The sequence below is a fragment of the Mustelus asterias genome, unplaced genomic scaffold (genome assembly GCF_964213995.1).
Source record: "Mustelus asterias unplaced genomic scaffold, sMusAst1.hap1.1 HAP1_SCAFFOLD_503, whole genome shotgun sequence".
NCBI classification, from domain to species: Eukaryota; Metazoa; Chordata; class Chondrichthyes; order Carcharhiniformes; family Triakidae; genus Mustelus; species Mustelus asterias.
The window spans coordinates 52,874-69,148 of NW_027590455.1; the positions used below are offsets into that span (position 1 = coordinate 52,874).

A 16,275-nucleotide genomic window follows, 5' to 3' on the forward strand; every position below is an offset into this window, starting at 1 on the left:
GAGCGTGCGTGAGAGAGAGAGAGTGTGTGTGAGAGAGAGTGTGTGAGAGAGAGACTGTGAGAGAGTGTGTGAGAGAGAGAAAGAGAGAGTGTGTGAGAGAGAGGGAGTGTGTGAGAGAGAGGGAGTGTGTGAGAGAGAGAGAGAGTGTGTGAGAGAGAGAGTGTGAGAGAGTGTGTGAGAGAGAGAGTGTGAGAGAGTGTGTGAGAGAGAGAGTGTGAGAGAGTGTGTGAGAGAGAGAGAGTGTGAGAGAGAGAGAGAGTGTGAGAGAGTGTGAGAGAGAGAGAGTGTGTGAGAGAGACTGAGAGAGAGACTGTGAGAGAGAGAGTGTGAGAGAGAGAGTGTGAGAGAGTGTGTGAGAGAGGGGAAGAGGCAGCTTTGATAAGAGATGCAGTAAGAAGTCTCACAACACCAGGTTAAAGTCCGACAGGTTTATTTGGGATCGCGAGCTTTCGGAGCGCTGCTCCTTCATGATAAGAGGTGGGAGACTCGAGGTGCTGACTTTATGTCAGCAACACCACAAAGCACCAGGAGGGGGCAGCATCTGCACATGGCAGCAGCTCCCAGTGAGTGTTTCTGCTCTGCTGGACTGGGTCCCCAGTGCAGAGAAACACTGACAGGAACAGCAGCTGTGATCCCTGTGTCTGAGATACAGTCAGAGACTAATCACAGGGATCAGAGTGAGAGGGAACGGAACCAGAGATTGTTACAGAGCAGGAACACAGAACCAGGGAGAGGTGAACCATCCCCAACAACAATCTGCATTCATATAGCACCTTGATCTAATTAAACACCTTCACAGGAACAATTCTCAAACAATATTCAACCTCGAGACACAGGGGGAGAGATTAGGGACAGGTCACCAAAGGCTCAGTGAATGAGGACGGTTATAAGGAGTGTCTGAGAAAGAGAGACAGAGAGAGACAGAGAGGGAGAGACAGAGAGAGAGAGAGAGAGACAGAGAGAGAGACAGAGAGAGAGACAGAGAGAGAGACAGAGGCAGAGAGAGAGAGAGAGGGATGGAGAGGTTTAGGGAGGGAATACCAGAGTTTTAGGCCCCCCAGGCAGCTGAAGGCACGGCCGCCAATGGCGGAGCGATGGGAGTCGGGGGATGCTCAAGAGGCCGGAATTGTAGGAGTGCAGAGATCTCGGAGGGGCTGGAGGAGGTTACAGAGATAGGGAGGGGGTGTAGGGGCTGGAGGAGGTTACAGAGATAGGGAGGGGTGTAGGGGCTGGAGGAGGTTACAGAGATAGGGAGGGGGTGTAGGGGCTGGAGGAGGTTACAGAGATAGGGAGGGGGTGTAGGGGCTGGAGGAGGTTACAGAGATAGGGAGGGGGTGTAGGGGCTGGAAGAGGTTACAGAGATAGGGAGGGAGTGTCGGGGCTGGAGGAGAGAAAGGGAGGGTGGATTGTTGTAGGGACTGGAGGAGGTTATAGAGTTGGGTAGGCCTGGAGGAGGTGGCAGATAATCGTGGTTCTGGGAGGGAGGGGACAGAGAGTCGGGGATGTGGGGGGGGGGGGGGGGGGGTGGCAGGGGTGGAGGGGGAGAGCTGTCCAAACCTCAGTTGAGGGAAATCCCCTCCCTATGTGGGTGGTAACCCAATCAGAACAGACGTGACGGAGGTGGAGAGCCAGGGGAGGGAGGAATGGAGTCCTTGCAATTCGCGGGCTGTGAGAAGGTGGGGTCACTGTGGGGGTGAGTGGGATTTATGAGGAATATTAGCTGCTCGGTTCACCCCAGAAATTACAGACAGAGAAGCCGAGGCCCGAGAGAGAAATGTTGGAGACGGACCAGGTGGAATTGGGAGAATTGGAAACCGGAAGAGAAGTTAATGGAACTCCCCAATTCGGAGTGAGGGAGGGTACAGCAGTGACGCAGTCATCGGTTAAATGGGGTGTTGGACTGACTGGAAAATTCATCCATGGGGCTTGTTGGCTGGACGAGCATTTATTATCCATCCCCTAATTGCCCCCTTGAACTGAGTGTCTCACTCGGCCCATTTCAGAGGGGGGCGGGGGCCATTAAGAGTCAACCACATTGCCGTGTGTGTGTGTGGAGCGGGGGTGGGGGCCTGGAGTCACATGTAGGCCAGACCGGGTAAGGACGGCAGATTTCCTTTTCCCCGAAAGGGGGACATTAGTGAACCAGATAGGGGTTTTTTTTTTTTAACGACAATCGACGACAATTGACACTGTTTCCCCATGACTGAAACTGGCTTTATAATCCCAGATTTTATTAATGGAATTTAAATCCCACCAGCCGCCATGGTGGGATTCGAACCTCCAGAGGAGGTTCGCCCAGAACGATCCCGGGGCTTAAAGGCTTGACGTATGAGGAGCGTTTGAGGACTCTGGGTCTGTACTCGATGGGGTTTAGAAGGATGAGGTGAGGGGGCGGGGGGGGGGATCTCATTGAAACTTGCAGAATACTCCTGTGGATAGAGTGGACGTGGGGGAAGTGGACGTGGATAGAGTGGACGTGGGGGAAGTGGACGTGGATAGAGTGGACGTGGGGGAAGTGGACGTGGATAGAGTGGACGTGGGGGGAAGTGGACGTGGATAGAGTGGACGCGGGGGAAGTGGACGTGGATAGAGTGGACGTGGGGGAAGTGGACGTGGATAGAGTGGACGTGGGGGAAGTGGACGTGGATAGAGTGGACGCGGGGGAAGTGGACGTGGATAGAGTGGACGTGGGGGAAGTGGACGTGGATAGAGTGGACGTGGGGGAAGTGGACGTGGATAGAGTGGACGTGGGGGGAAGATGTTTCCATTAGTCGGGGAGACTGGTATCCGAGGGCACGGCCTCAGAGTAAAGGGACGGACCCTTTAGAACCGAGTTGAGGAGGAATTTCTTCAGCCGGAGGGTGGGTGGATCTGTGAAGTGTATTCAACATCCTCCCGGCATCTACCCTGTCCAGTCCCGTTCGAATTTTATAAGTCTCTGTGAGATCCCCCTCTCTCATTCGTCTGAACTCCAGCCAAAACAGTCCTAACCTCCGAGTCAATCTCTCCTCGTCCATCAGTCCCCGGGATCAGCCTGGTAAACCTTTGCTGCGCTCCCTCGAGAGCAAGAACATCCTTCCCCAGAAAAGGAGACCATAACCGCACCCAATACTCCAGGCGTGGCCTCACGAAGGCCCGTTCTCAAAGTATCAAGAACCGATCTATCTCTGTCTTCGATACACTCAATGACCCGGTCTCCTCTGGGGCAACGAGTTCCACTCCCCTCCCTTCCCCCACCCTCCCGCACTCACCTCCTGTTTCTCCTGGCCGGTCCCCTCCGGCTCTTTGCTCCTTGATATCCGGGAGCTCCCTCGGATGGGGGTCCTGGGAGTCAGCAGCAGCATTCCCAGAGGCTGGGATTCAGGCTTCTCGTCCCCTTCAGGCTCCACATCTTCCTGGTCCGGGTTCAGAACCTGCAGCCCCCCCCCCCCCAAAAAACAGAACATTCACAAAACATCCGACAACATCTGCTCAGACTCTGTACTTTTCAAAACAACATTTCAGTCAGTGGGCGGCACGGTGGCACTGTGGGTTAGCGCTGCTGCCTCACAGCGCCAGGGACCCGGGTTCGATACCCGGCTTGGGTCACTGTCTGTGTGGAGTTTGCACATTCTCCCCGTGTCTGTGTGGGTTTCCTCCGGGTACTCCGGTTTCCTCCCACAGTCCAAAGATGTGCAGGCTAGGGTGGATTGGCCATGTTAAATTGTCCCTTAGTGTCCAAAGATATGTAGGTTAGGTGGATTGGCCATGCTAAATTGTCCCTTAGTGTCCAAAGATATGTAGGTTAGGTGGATTGGCCATGCCAAATTGTCCCTTAGTGTCCAAAGATGTGTGGGTTAGATGGATTGGCCATGCTAAATTGTCCCTTAGTGTCCAAAGATGTGTAGGTTAGGTGGATTGGCCATGCCAAATTGTCCCTTAGTGTCCAAAGATGTGTGGGTTAGATGGATTGGCCATGCTAAATTGTCCCTTAGTGTCCAAAGATGTGTAGGTTAGGTGGATTGGCCATGCTAAATTGTCCCTTAGTGTCCAAAGATGTGTGGGTTAGGTGGATTGGCCATGCTAAATTGCCCCTTAGTGTCCAAAGATGTGCAGGTTAGGTGGATTGGCCGTGCTAAATTGCCCCTTAGTGTCCAAAGATGTGCAGGTTAGGGGGATTGGCCATGCTAAATTGCCCTTTAGTGTCCAAAGATGTGTAGGTTAGGTGGATTGGCCATGCTAAATTGCCCCTTAGTGTCCAAAGATGTGTAGGTTAGGTGGATTGGCCATGCTAAATTGTCCCTTAGTGTCCAAAGATGTGTGGGTTAGGTGGATTCGCCATGCTAAATTGCCCCTTAGTGTCCAAAGATGTGTAGGTTAGGTGGATTGGCCATGCTAAACTGTCCCTTAGTGTCCAAAGATGTGTAGGTTAGGTGGATTGACCATGCTAAATTACTCCTTGGTGTCCAAAGATGTATGGGTTAGAGTGATTGGCAGGGTAAATGTGTGGGGTAAGGGGATAGGGTGGTGGCTGAGCCAGGGTCAGAGTGTTGGTGCAGACTCGATGGGCTGAATGGCCTCCTTCTGCACTGTTGGGATTCTATGAATCAATTGCCAAAAAGCTCACGTTGCTTTTTGCAAAAGGAGAATCATTTAAATTCCCATGTTTATTTATTTTCCATCGGTGGCACAGTGATTAGCACTGCTGCCTCACAGCGCCAGGGACCCGGGTTCGATTCCCGGCTTGGGTCACTGTTTGTGTGGAGTCTGCACGTTCTCCCCGTGTCTGCGTGGGTTTCCTCCGGGTGCTCCGGTTTCCTCCCACAGTCCGAAAGACGTGCTGGTTAGGGGCTAAAATCTCCCTCAGTGTAACCCGAACAGGAGTGTGGTGACTAGGGGGATTCTCACAGTAGCTTCATTACAGTGTTAATGTCAGCCTAACTTGTGATACAAATAAATAAACAAAAAAAGGTAACTTTTTAAATCATTTTTTGCATTCTCATTTTTAATTATTTTCCAAATGCGAAAAAACACTGAATCCTCATTTTAATTGTTGGAAGGGGGGGGGGGGGGAACTTTAATTCCAGTTTTAATTGTTGTAAAAGGGGGGGACGCTTTAATTCTAGTTTAATTGTTGTAAAAACCCTCTGATGATTAAGAACCCACCCTCTTCCTCCCCCACCCCCCAACAATTTGCGAGATTAAAACTCAAGAGAGAGAAAGAGGGAAGGAAACCTGACCACAATTTCACATCCATTTCAATTCAAAACACAAACCTGTCTCCAGCAAGGACAGTAAAGAGGTTCTTTAACCTGGTGTTGTGATGCTTCTTACTGTGTTTCCACAGTAAGAACACTCACCCCCACCCATACCTGATCCTTGATACGTTTAGATCTTCTGCGAGACTCCAGACTCTTCCTTGGCATTGCAAAGTAAAAAGGCTTTAATTCTAGTTTAAATTGTTGTAAAAAGAGTGGGGGGAAGTTTTAATTCTAGTTTTAATTGCAGCAAAAGGGGCAAATTAATTTTATCCTGGTTTTAATTTTTATACAAGGGGTTAAAACACCTAATTCTTCCTTTTTTTGAAATTTGAATTGACGGCTTTTGGCGCCAAGAAAGTTACCTTTGGTGAAACTGCAACATGAAGTTGTGTCTGCACTTCCGGGATCCCTAAATACAAGCAATTTCATCTCTATACTTTACACCTCATTTCATCTACCTCCAGGCATTGCTAATCCTCACAGTTGTGTGTGTGTGTGTAGGGGGGGGGGGGGGGATTTCCTAACTGCAGTGGGGTTGTTTTGTAAAATGTTAACTTTTAAAACAATAAGTAACTGATGGGAACTTGAGAAGATAGTGTGAAGTTCATGTGTTACATTGTAGGTTGTGAATGGGGAGGTGGGAGGTTTTTGGTCATATCACATTCAGGATCCAACTCAAGGGATCCCACTGACAATTAAATGGTTACTTTTTTGGGAACAAGTTTGCTGCCCAAATCTGACTTTGAGATAAACGGATACAAGTGAGGCAGGATGGTTCATATTTCATTCATTCCCTGGAACTGAAAGAAACCCATACAGGGAGTGGTCAAAGAAGGGGGTAGAATTGCTCGAGGTGGAAGGCAGAATCTGATGATAAGAACCCACCCTCTTCCTCCCCCACCCCCCAACAATCTGCGAGATTAAAACTCAAGAGAAAGAGGGAAGGAAACCTGACCACAATTTCACATCCATTTCAATTCAAAACACAAACCTGTCTCCAGCAAGGACAGTAAAGAGGTTCTTTAACCTGGTGTTGTGAGGCTTCTTACTGTGTTTCCACAGTAAGAACACTCACCCCCCATCCATACCTGATCCTTGATACGTTTAGATCTTCTGCGAGACTCCAGACTCTTCCTTGGCATTGCAAAATAAAAAGGCAAATCTCAAACCCTAGCCAGGAAATTAACAAACGTATTTTTTTCCCCACCCCACAGAAACTTCTTCAAGCCCAACTTCTGGGACCAGTAAAAGTTCCCACTGTGGATCTGAGTGTTTAATTGCAAGCAATTTCAGTCCCCAAAAGAATCCCCTTTGATATGATACTTTCCAGCCGTCCTCCCTCCCTATTCTTGAGTTAAAATGTCAAGTCAACTTCACAACCAAACTTTCGAATTCAAACAGTTCTCAGTTAAAGCGGGGTTTTTGTTCCTGCTCTGTTCTGCTGAGGGTACAACAGACTGCCCTCCAGTGGAGAGGGTTTGTCTAACAAAGCAGCAGTCCCATTCACACATTTTATACCTTATCCTCAGAGAGGAAGCTTTACTCTGTATCTAACCCCGTGCTGTACCCGTCCTGGGAGTGTTTGATGGGGGACAGTGTAGAGGGAGCTTTACTCTGTATCTAACCCCGTGCTGTACGTATCCTGGGAGTGTTTGATGGGGACAGTGTAGTGGGATCTTTACTCTGTATCTAACCCTGTGCTGTACCTGTCCTGGGAGTGTTTGATAGGGACAGTGTAGTGGGATCTTTACTCTGTATCTAACCCTGTGCTGTTCCTGTCCTGGGAGTGTTTGATAGGGACAGTGTAGTGGGATCTTTACTCTGTATCTAACCCCGTGCTGTTCCTGTCCTGGGAGTGTTTGATGGGGACAGTGTAGAGGGAGCTTTACTCTGTATCTAACCCCGTGCTGTACCTGTCCTGGGAGTGTTTGATGGGGACAGTGTAGAGGGAGCTTTACTCTGTATCTAACCCCGTGCTGTACCTGTCCTGAGAGTGTTTGATGGGGGACAGTGTAGAGGGAGCTTCATTCTGTATCTAACCCCATCCTGTACCTGTCCTGGGAGTGCTTGATGGGGGACAGTATAGAGGGAGCTTTACTCTGTATCTAACCCTGTGCTGTACCTGTCATGGGAGTGTTTGATGGGGACAGTGTAGAGGGAGCTTTACTCTGTATCTAACCCTGTGCTGTACCTGTCCTGGGGGTGTTTGATGGGGACAGTGTAGAGGGAGCTTTACTCTGTATCTAACTCCATGCTGTCCCTGTCCTGGGAGTGTTTAATGGGGGACAGTGTAGAGGGATCTTTACTCGTATCTAACCCCGTGCTGTACCTGTCCTGGGAGTGTTTGATGGGGGACAGTGTAGTGAGATCTTTACTCTGTATCTAACCCCGTGCTGTATCTGTCCTGGGAGTGTTTAATGGGGGACAGTGTAGAGGGATCTTTACTCGTATCTAACCCCGTGCTGTACCTGTCCTGGGAGTGTTTGATGGGGGACAGTGTAGTGAGATCTTTACTCTGTATCTAACCCCGTGCTGTATCTGTCCTGGGAGTGTTTGATGGGGGACAGTGTAGAGGGAGCTTTACTCTGTATCTAACCCCGTGCTGTACCTGTCCTGGGAGTGTTTAATGGGGGACAGTGTAGAGGGAGCTTTACTCTGTATCCAACCCCGTGCTGTACCTGTCCTGGGAGTGTTTGATGGGGGACAGTGTAGAGGGAGCTTTACTCTGTATCTGACCCCGTGCTGTACCTGTCCTGGGAGTGTTTGATGGGGGACAGTGTAGAGGGAGCTTTACTCTGTATCCAACCCCGTGCTGTACCTGTCCTGGGAGTGTTTGATGGGGGACAGTGTAGAGGGAGCTTTACTCTGTATCTAATCCCGTGCTGTACCTGTACCGGTTCCCAGCCTCAGGCGAACTGTCCCCCAGTGTTTTGTGGGTCAGGGTGAGTTTGTGTGGATTGCCACCACATGCCACCTAGTTGGCAACACAGGAACAGACCCCTCGAGCCTCGAATCCCCATTCAGTAAGAATAGTTGCTCTCTCTCTCTGTTCAGTTAGTATCTTGGACGCTGGGATCAAATCTCCCCTGAACCTTTGCAACTCCAGGGAACACAACTCTAGTTTGTGTGATCTCTCCTCAGTTTAAATTTAACCCCTCAGAGTCTAGGTCTCATGAGGGTGAATCTGCACTGCACTCCCTCTGAGGTCAGTACATCCGTCCGAAGGTGTGGGACCCCAGTGCTGCTCACTCTATCTCCAGGAACTACAAAAGGTCGTGAATGTAGCCCAGTCCCATCGCGCAAACCAGCCTCCCATCCATTGACTCCGTCTACACTTCCCGCTGCCTCGGGGAAAAGCAGCCGGCATAATCAAGGACCCCACGCACCCCAGACATTCTCTCTTCCACCTTCTTCCATCGGGAAAAAGATACAAAAGTCTGAGGTCACGTACCGACCGACTCAAAGAACAAAGAACAAAGAACAGTACAGCACAGGAAACAGGCCCTTCGGCCCTCCAAGCCTGTGCCGCTCCTTGGTCCAACTAGACCAATCGTTTGTATCCCTCCATTCCCAGGCTGCTCATGTGACTATCCAGGTAAGTCTTAAACGATGTCAGCGTGCTTGCCTCCACCACCCTACTTGGCAGCGCATTCCAGGCCCCCACCACCCTCTGTGTAAAAAACGTCCCTCTGATATCTGAGTTATACTTCGCCCCTCTCACCTTGAGCCCGTGACCTCTCGTGATCGTCACCTCCGACCTGAGAAAAAGCTTCCCACTGTTCACCCTATCTATACCCTTCATAATCTTGTACACTCAAGAACAGCTTCTTCCCTGCTGCTGTCAGACTTTTGAATGGACCTACCTCGCACTAAGTTGATCTTTCTCTACACCCTAGCTATGACTGTAACACTGCATTCTGCACTCTCTCCTTTCCTTCTCTATGAACGGTATGCTTTGTCTGTATAGCGCGCAAGAAACAATGCTTTTCACTGTATCCCAGTACATGTGACAATAATAAATCAAATCAAAGGTGTGGCCTAACCCAGGCCTACGTACAGCTGAAGCCTAACTCCTACCGGCGGCACAGTGGCACTGCTGCCTCACAGCGCCAGAGACCCGGGTTCGATTCCCGGCTCGGGTCACTGTCTGTGTAGAGTCTGCACGTTCTCCCCGTGTCTGCGTGGGTTTCCTCCGGGTGCTCCGGTTTCCTCCCACAGTCCAAAATATGTGCTGGTTAAAGTTAAAGTTTATTTATTAGTCACAAGGTGGCTTAGATTAACACCGAAATGAAGTTACTGTGAAAATCCCCTAGTCGCCACAGCCTGTTCGGGTCAATTGGCTGTTAGAACATAGAACATTACAGCGCAGTACAGACCCTTCGGCCCTCGATGTTGCGCCGACCAGTGGTACCAATCTAAAGCCCCTCTAATCTACACTATTCCAATATCATCCATATGTTTATCCAATGACCATTTGAATGCTCTTAATGTTAGACCATAAGACATAGGAGCGGAAGTAAGGCCATTCAGCCCATCGAGTCCACTCCACCATTCAATCATGGTTGATTTCAACTCCATTTACCCGCTCTCTCCCCATAGCCCTTAATTCCTCGAGAAATCAAGAATTTATCAATTTCTGTCTTGAAGACGCTCAACGTCTCGGCCTCCACAGCCCTCTGTGGCAATGAATTCCACAGACCCACCACTCTCTGGCTGAAGATATTTCTCCTCATCTCTGTTCTAAAGTGACTCCCTTTTATTCTAAGGCTGTGCCCCCGCGTCCTAGTCTCCCCTGCTAATGGAAACAACTTCCCTACGTCCATCCTATCTAAGCCGTTCATTATCTTGTAAGTTTCTATCAGATCTCCCCTCAACCTCCTGAACTCCAACGAATACAATCCCACGATCCTCAGACGTTCATCGTATGTCAGGCCTACCATTCCTGGGATCATCCGTGTGAATCTCCGCTGGACCCGCTCCAGTGCCAGTATGTCCTTCCTGAGGTGTGGGGCCCAAAATTGCTCACAGTACTCCAAATGGGGCCTAACCAGTGCTTTATAAAGACAATGTTAGGTGGATTGTCTGTGTTACATTCTCCCTCAGTGTAACCCGAACAGGCGCCGGAGTGTGGCGACTGGGGGATTTTCACAGTAACTTCATTGTGGTGTTAATGTAAGCCTTCCTTGTGACACTAATAAATAAGCTTTAAACTTACCCACTTTGTATTCCAGTTCTCCGGATATAAAGCACAACATTCTATCAGCCTTTCTGGTCAGTCAGAGCTTTGAGTACAGGAGTTGGGACGTTATGTTACAACTCTACAAGACATTAGTGAGGCCACATTTGGAGTACCCTGTACAATTTTGGTCGCCCTGCTGTAGGAAGGATGTTATTAAACTGGAACGGGGGCAAAAAAAGATTTACACGGACGTTACCGGGACTGGAAGGTGTGAACTATGAGAGGCTGGATAGGCTGGGACTTGTTTCCCCCTGGAGCGGAGGAGGATGAGGAGTGATCTGATCGGGGTCTATAAAATCATGAGGGGCATCGATAAGGTGAATAGCCAAGGTATTTTCCCCCAGGGTAGGGGGGGAGTCCAAAACTAGAGGGCGTAGGTTAAAGGTGAGAGGGGACCCGAGGGGTAACGTTTTCACACAGAGGGTGGTGCGTGGGTGGAATGAGCTGCCAGAGGGGGCGGTAGAGGCGGCTACAATGACAACATTTAAAAGACATTTGGACAGGGGAAAGGTTGAGAGGGAGATGGGCCCAATGTGGGCAAATGGGACTAGTTTGGATTGGGAAACCTGGATGGGATGGGCTGAAGGGCCTGGTTCCATGCTGGATATCTCTGTGACTCTATGTCGCTGTCATTGTAATGATTTCACCAACTTGTAGCGCCACGCCTTTGGGCCTCTGTCCCTGCCGCAGCGGAGGGCCTGCCCACCGGGTGGGGAGGGGGAGTGAGAGAACGGGGTTAGTGATGCACCATCAATCGAGCAAAGACTAGTTTGTATCCAAGAACAAATAGGCTTTTATTCGCAAAAGACTTGGAGCTCACCGATGCCGATGAACTGGTCCAGACTGAGGCGGAGGGGGTGGGGAGCAGTCGCCTTTATACCTGGACCAGGGGGGGGGAGGAGTCTCGGGTAGGGCCGGCAGGGGCATGTCCAGGCATGTCACACACACAGGTAATAAGCTAACAGTGGTTTACCACACAATGTAGAGTGAAATGATGAGATGGGGAGATGGAGAATGGGGCGCGGAGTAAATAAGGGGTCGAAGTCAGAGGACAGGGGTCACAGTCTGAGGATTCGGGGGAGACCATTTAGGACGGAGGTGAGGAGACATTTCTTCACCCGGTGAGCCTGTGGAATTCATTCCCACAGGAAGTAGTTGATGCCAAAACATTGAATGTATTCAAGAGGCGGCTGGATATAGCACTTGGGGGCGAACGGGGTCAAAGGTTATGGGGAGAAAGCAGGATGAGGCTATTGAGTTGGACGATCAGCCATGATGGTGATGAATGGGGGAGCAGGGTCAAAGGGCCCGAATGGCCTCCTCCTGCTCCTAGCTTCAATGTTTCTATAAGCTACGACCCAACCCGCGATTTTAACTCCAGGTGTCTGCGACAATCTATGTTCCAGCAACGGTTCGATTTAACCTCCATTGGGATTAGTTATCATAGAATCTCCACAGTGCAGAAAGAGGCCATTCAGCCCATCGAGTCTGCACCGACCACAATCCCACCCAGCCCCTATCCCCATGCATTTACCCTAGCTAATCCCCCTGACACTAAGGGGCAATTTAGCATGGCCAATCCACCTAACCTGCACATCTTTGGACACTAAGGGGCAATTTAGCATGGCCAATCCACCTAACCCACACATCTTTGGACACTAAGGGGCAATTTAGCATGGCCAATCCACCTAACCTGCACATCTTTGGACACTAAGGGGGAATTTAGCATGGCCAATCCACCTAACCCACACATCTTTGGACACTAAGGGGCAATTTAGCATGGCCAATCCACCTAACCTGCACATCTTTGGACACTAAGGGGCAATTTAGCATGGCCAATCCACCTAACCCGCACATCTTTGGACACTAAGGGGCAATTTAGCATGGCCAATCCACCTAACCCGCACATCTTTGGACACTAAGGGGCAATTTAACATGGCCAATCCACCTAACCCGCACATCTTTGGACACTAAGGGGCAATTTAGCATGGCCAATCCACCGAACCCGCACATTTTTGGACACTAAGGGGCAATTTAGCATGTCCAATCCACCTAACCCGCACATCTTTGGACACTAAGGGGCAATTTAGCACGGCCAATCCACCCAACCTGCACATCTTTGGACACTAAGGGACAATTTAGCATGGCCAATCCACCTAACCTACACATCTTTGGACACTAAGGGGCAATTTAGCATGGCCAATCCACCTAACCCAAACATCTTTGGACACTAAGGGGCAATTTAGCATGGCCAATCCACCTAACCTGCACATCTTTGGACACTAAGGGGCAATTTAGCATGGCCAATCCACCTGACCTGCACATCTTTGGATTGTGGGAGGAAACCGGAGCACCCGGAGGAAACCCAGGCAGACATGAGGGAGAACGAGCAAACTCCGCACAGACAGTGACCCGAGTCGGGAATCGAATCTGGATCCCTGGTGCTGTGAGGCAGCAGTCCTAACCGCTGTGCCACCGTGCCGCCCCAGCTAGGCGAGCTACAGTGGTGGCTTGGGCCTAGTTGACGCACCGATTGCTGGTCCACCGTGTGTGTCTGCACACCGGGGGTTGCAGGGAGGCTGGGATGGTGAGGATGGAGGTGAGCGGACAGGAGAGGAGCACTGGCACCCACACCTGGGCCCTAATCTTCCAAATTCCCTTAAACCTTTCCCTACGCCTTTAAGACATTGGGTGTCCCTGGGACGGATATCTATCCTTAAGGGGGCGATGGCCTAGTGGTATTATCACTAGACTATGAATCCAGAAACTCAGCTAATGTTCTGGGGGACCCGGGTTCGAATCCCGCCACGGCAGATGGTGGAATTTGAACTCAAGTAAAAAGAAATCTGGAATTAAGAATCTACTGATGACCCATTGTGGGAAAAACCCATCTGGTTCCCTTTAGGGAAGGAAATCTGCCGTCCTTACCCCGGTCTGGCCTACATGTGACTCCAGAGCCGCAGCCAATGTGGTTGACTCTCAACTGCCCTCCAAGGGCAACTAGGGATGGTCAATAAATGCTGGGCCAGCCAGCGACACCCCATGTCCCATGAAGTATTGGGATACAGTGAAAAGTATTGCTTCTTGCACTCTATGCGGACAAAGCATACTGTTCATAGAGAAGGAAAGGAGAGGGTACAGAATGTAGTGTTGCAGTCACAGCTAGGGTGTAGAGAAAGATCAACTTAGTGCGAGGTAACATAGAAACATGGAAGATAGGAGCAGGAGGAGGCCATTCGGCCCTTCGAGCCTGCTCCACCATCCATCACCATCATGGCTGATCATCCAACTCAATAGCCTAATCCTGCTTTCTCCCCATAACCTTTGACCTCGTTCGCCCCAAGTGCTATATCCAGCCGCCTCTTGAATACATTCAATGCTTTGGCATTGTAGGTCCATTCAAAAGTCTGACAGCAGCAGGGAAGAAGCTGTTCTTGAGTCGGTCGGTCCGTGACCTCAGACTTTTGTATCGTTTTCCCGACGGAAGAAGGTGGAAGAGAGAATGTCCGGGGTGCGTGGGGTCCTTGATTATGCCGGCTGCTTTTCCCCGAGGCAGCAGGAAGTGTAGACAGAGTCAATGGATGGGAGACTGGTTTGCGTGATGGATTGGGCTACATTCACGACCTTTTGTAGTTCCTTGCGGTCTTGGGCAGAGCAGGAGCCCCAGACCAAGCTGTGATACATCCGGAAAGGATGCTTTCTATGGGGCATCTGTAAAAGTTGGTGAGAGTCGTAGCTGACATGCCAAATTTCCTTAGTCTCCTGAGAAAGTAGAGGCGTTGGTGGGGCTTTCTTAACTATAGTGTCGGCGTGGGGGGACCAGGACAGGTTGTTGGTGATCTGTGATGCACCATCAATCGAGCAAAGACTAGTTTGTATGCAAGAACAAATAGGCTTTTATTAGCAAAAGCACACCCATGCCGATGAACTGGTCCAGAGACTGAGGCAGGGGGGTGGGGAGCAGTCGCCTTTATACCTGGACCGGGGGGGGGGAGGAGTCCCGGGCAGGGCCGAACTGGCAATAAGCTAACCACAATCTGGACACCTAAAAACCTGAAGATGGATGTGACTGGATGAAATATTTGGCCGGTTCCCTCTTCTGGGGCTGCTTCATGAGGCACTTTGTAAATGAAAGTTGTTGTTCTATCTTTGAAGCAGTGTTTTACATCCAGATCTCCCGGGAACATCGCGAAAAGATTCTGCTCACTTCGAAGGTCATTTGAAAATCATACCAAATTATTCCAAGAATCATTGGAATCATTAGAATCATCATTCATTCAGTCAATGGCATTTTAGTATCATTCTATTTTTGTGGGTGGCACAGTGGTTAGCACTGCTGCCTCACAGTACCAGGGACATGGGTTCAATTCCCAGCTTGGGTCACTGTCTGTGTGGAGTCTGCACGTTTTCCCCGTGTCTGCGTGGGTTTCCTCCAGGTGCTCCGGTTTCCTCCCACAGTCCAAAGATGTGTGGGTTGGGTGGATTGGCCATGCTAAATTGCCCCTTAGTGTCCAAAGATGTGCAGGTTAGGTGGATTGACCATGCTAAATTGCCCCTTAGTGTCCAAAGATGTGCAGGTTAGGTGTATTGGCCATGCTAAATTGCCCCTTAGTGTCCAAAGATGTGCGGGTTAGGTGGATTGGCCATGCTAAATTGCCTCTTAGTGTCCAAAGATGTGCAGGTTAGGTGTATTGGCCATGCTAAATTGCCCCTTAGTGTCCAAAGATGTGCGGGTTAGGTGGATTGGCCATGCTAAATTGCCTCTTAGTGTCCAAAGATGTGCAGGTTAGGTGTATTGGCCATGCTAAATTGCCCCTTAGTGTCCAAAGATGAGCGGGTTAGGTGAATTGGCCATGCTAAATTGCCCCTTAGTGTCCAAAGAGTGGCACAGTGGTTAGCACTGCTGCCTCACAGTGCCAGGGACCCGTGTTCGATTCCCGGCTTGGGTCACTGTCTGTGTGGAGTTTGCACGTTCTCCCCGTGTCTGCGTGGGTTTCCTCCGGGTGCTCCGGTTTCCTCCCACAGTCCGAAAGACGTGCTGGTTAGGGTGCTAAATTCTCCCTCAGTGTAACCCGAACAGGCGCCGGAGTGTGGGCGACTCGGGGATTTTCACAGTAACTTCATTGCAGTGTTAATGTAAGCCTACTCGTGACATTAATAAATAAACAAAAAGAAAGCTTTTTAAAGACGTGCATGTTTGGGGGATTGGCCATTCTAAATTGCTCCTTATCGCTCAGTGTCCCAGCTATCTTAAGGTTAACGTGCAGGTTCAGTTGGCAGTTAGGAAGGTAAATGCAATGTTAGCATTCATGTCGAGAGGGCTAGAATACAAGAGCAGGGATGTACTTCTGAGGCTGTATAAGGCTCTGGTCAGACCCCATTTGGAGCGTTGTGAGCAGTTTTGGGCCCCATATCTACGGAAAGAGGAGCTGGCCTTGGAAAGGGATGATGTGGAGTTGTCGGCGTTGGACTGGGGTAAACACAGTAAGAAGTCTCACAACACCAGGTTATATAAACCTGTTGGACTTTAACCTGATGTTGTGAGACTTCTTACTTGGAAAGGGTCCAGGAGGAGGTTCACAAGAATGATCCCTGGAATGAAGAGCTTGTCGTATGAGGAACGGTTGAGGACTCTGGGTCTGTACTCGATGGAGTTTAGAAGGATGAGTGGGGATCTTATTGAAACTTTAAGGATACTGCGAGGCCTGGATAGAGTGGACGTGGAGAGGATGTTTCCACTGGTAGGAAAAACTAGAACCAGAGGGCACAACCTCAGGCTAAAGGGACGATCCTTTA

At 50.1% G+C, this 16,275-nt stretch overlaps 1 protein-coding gene across 2 annotated transcripts in view; it reads right to left on the reverse strand.

Annotated features, from left to right (window-relative positions):
* Positions 1–6,587, reverse strand: part of LOC144486886 (5'-3' exonuclease PLD3-like) — a 39,721-nt gene extending 33,134 nt beyond the window's left edge. Inside the window, exons 1-2 of one of the 2 annotated variants that reach the window (XM_078204917.1) lie at positions 6,329–6,587; positions 3,252–3,413 (exon numbers count right to left, since the gene is read on the reverse strand). In XM_078204917.1, coding sequence (XP_078061043.1) covers positions 3,252–3,413; positions 6,329–6,382 — 216 coding nt within the window. In that variant the 5' untranslated portion in view covers positions 6,383–6,587. Of the gene's footprint in view, positions 1–3,251; positions 3,414–5,351; positions 5,415–6,328 lie in introns of those variants that run through there. The other variant, XM_078204918.1, reaches the window with a different exon arrangement.
* Positions 6,588–16,275: the final 9,688 nt, after the last annotated feature.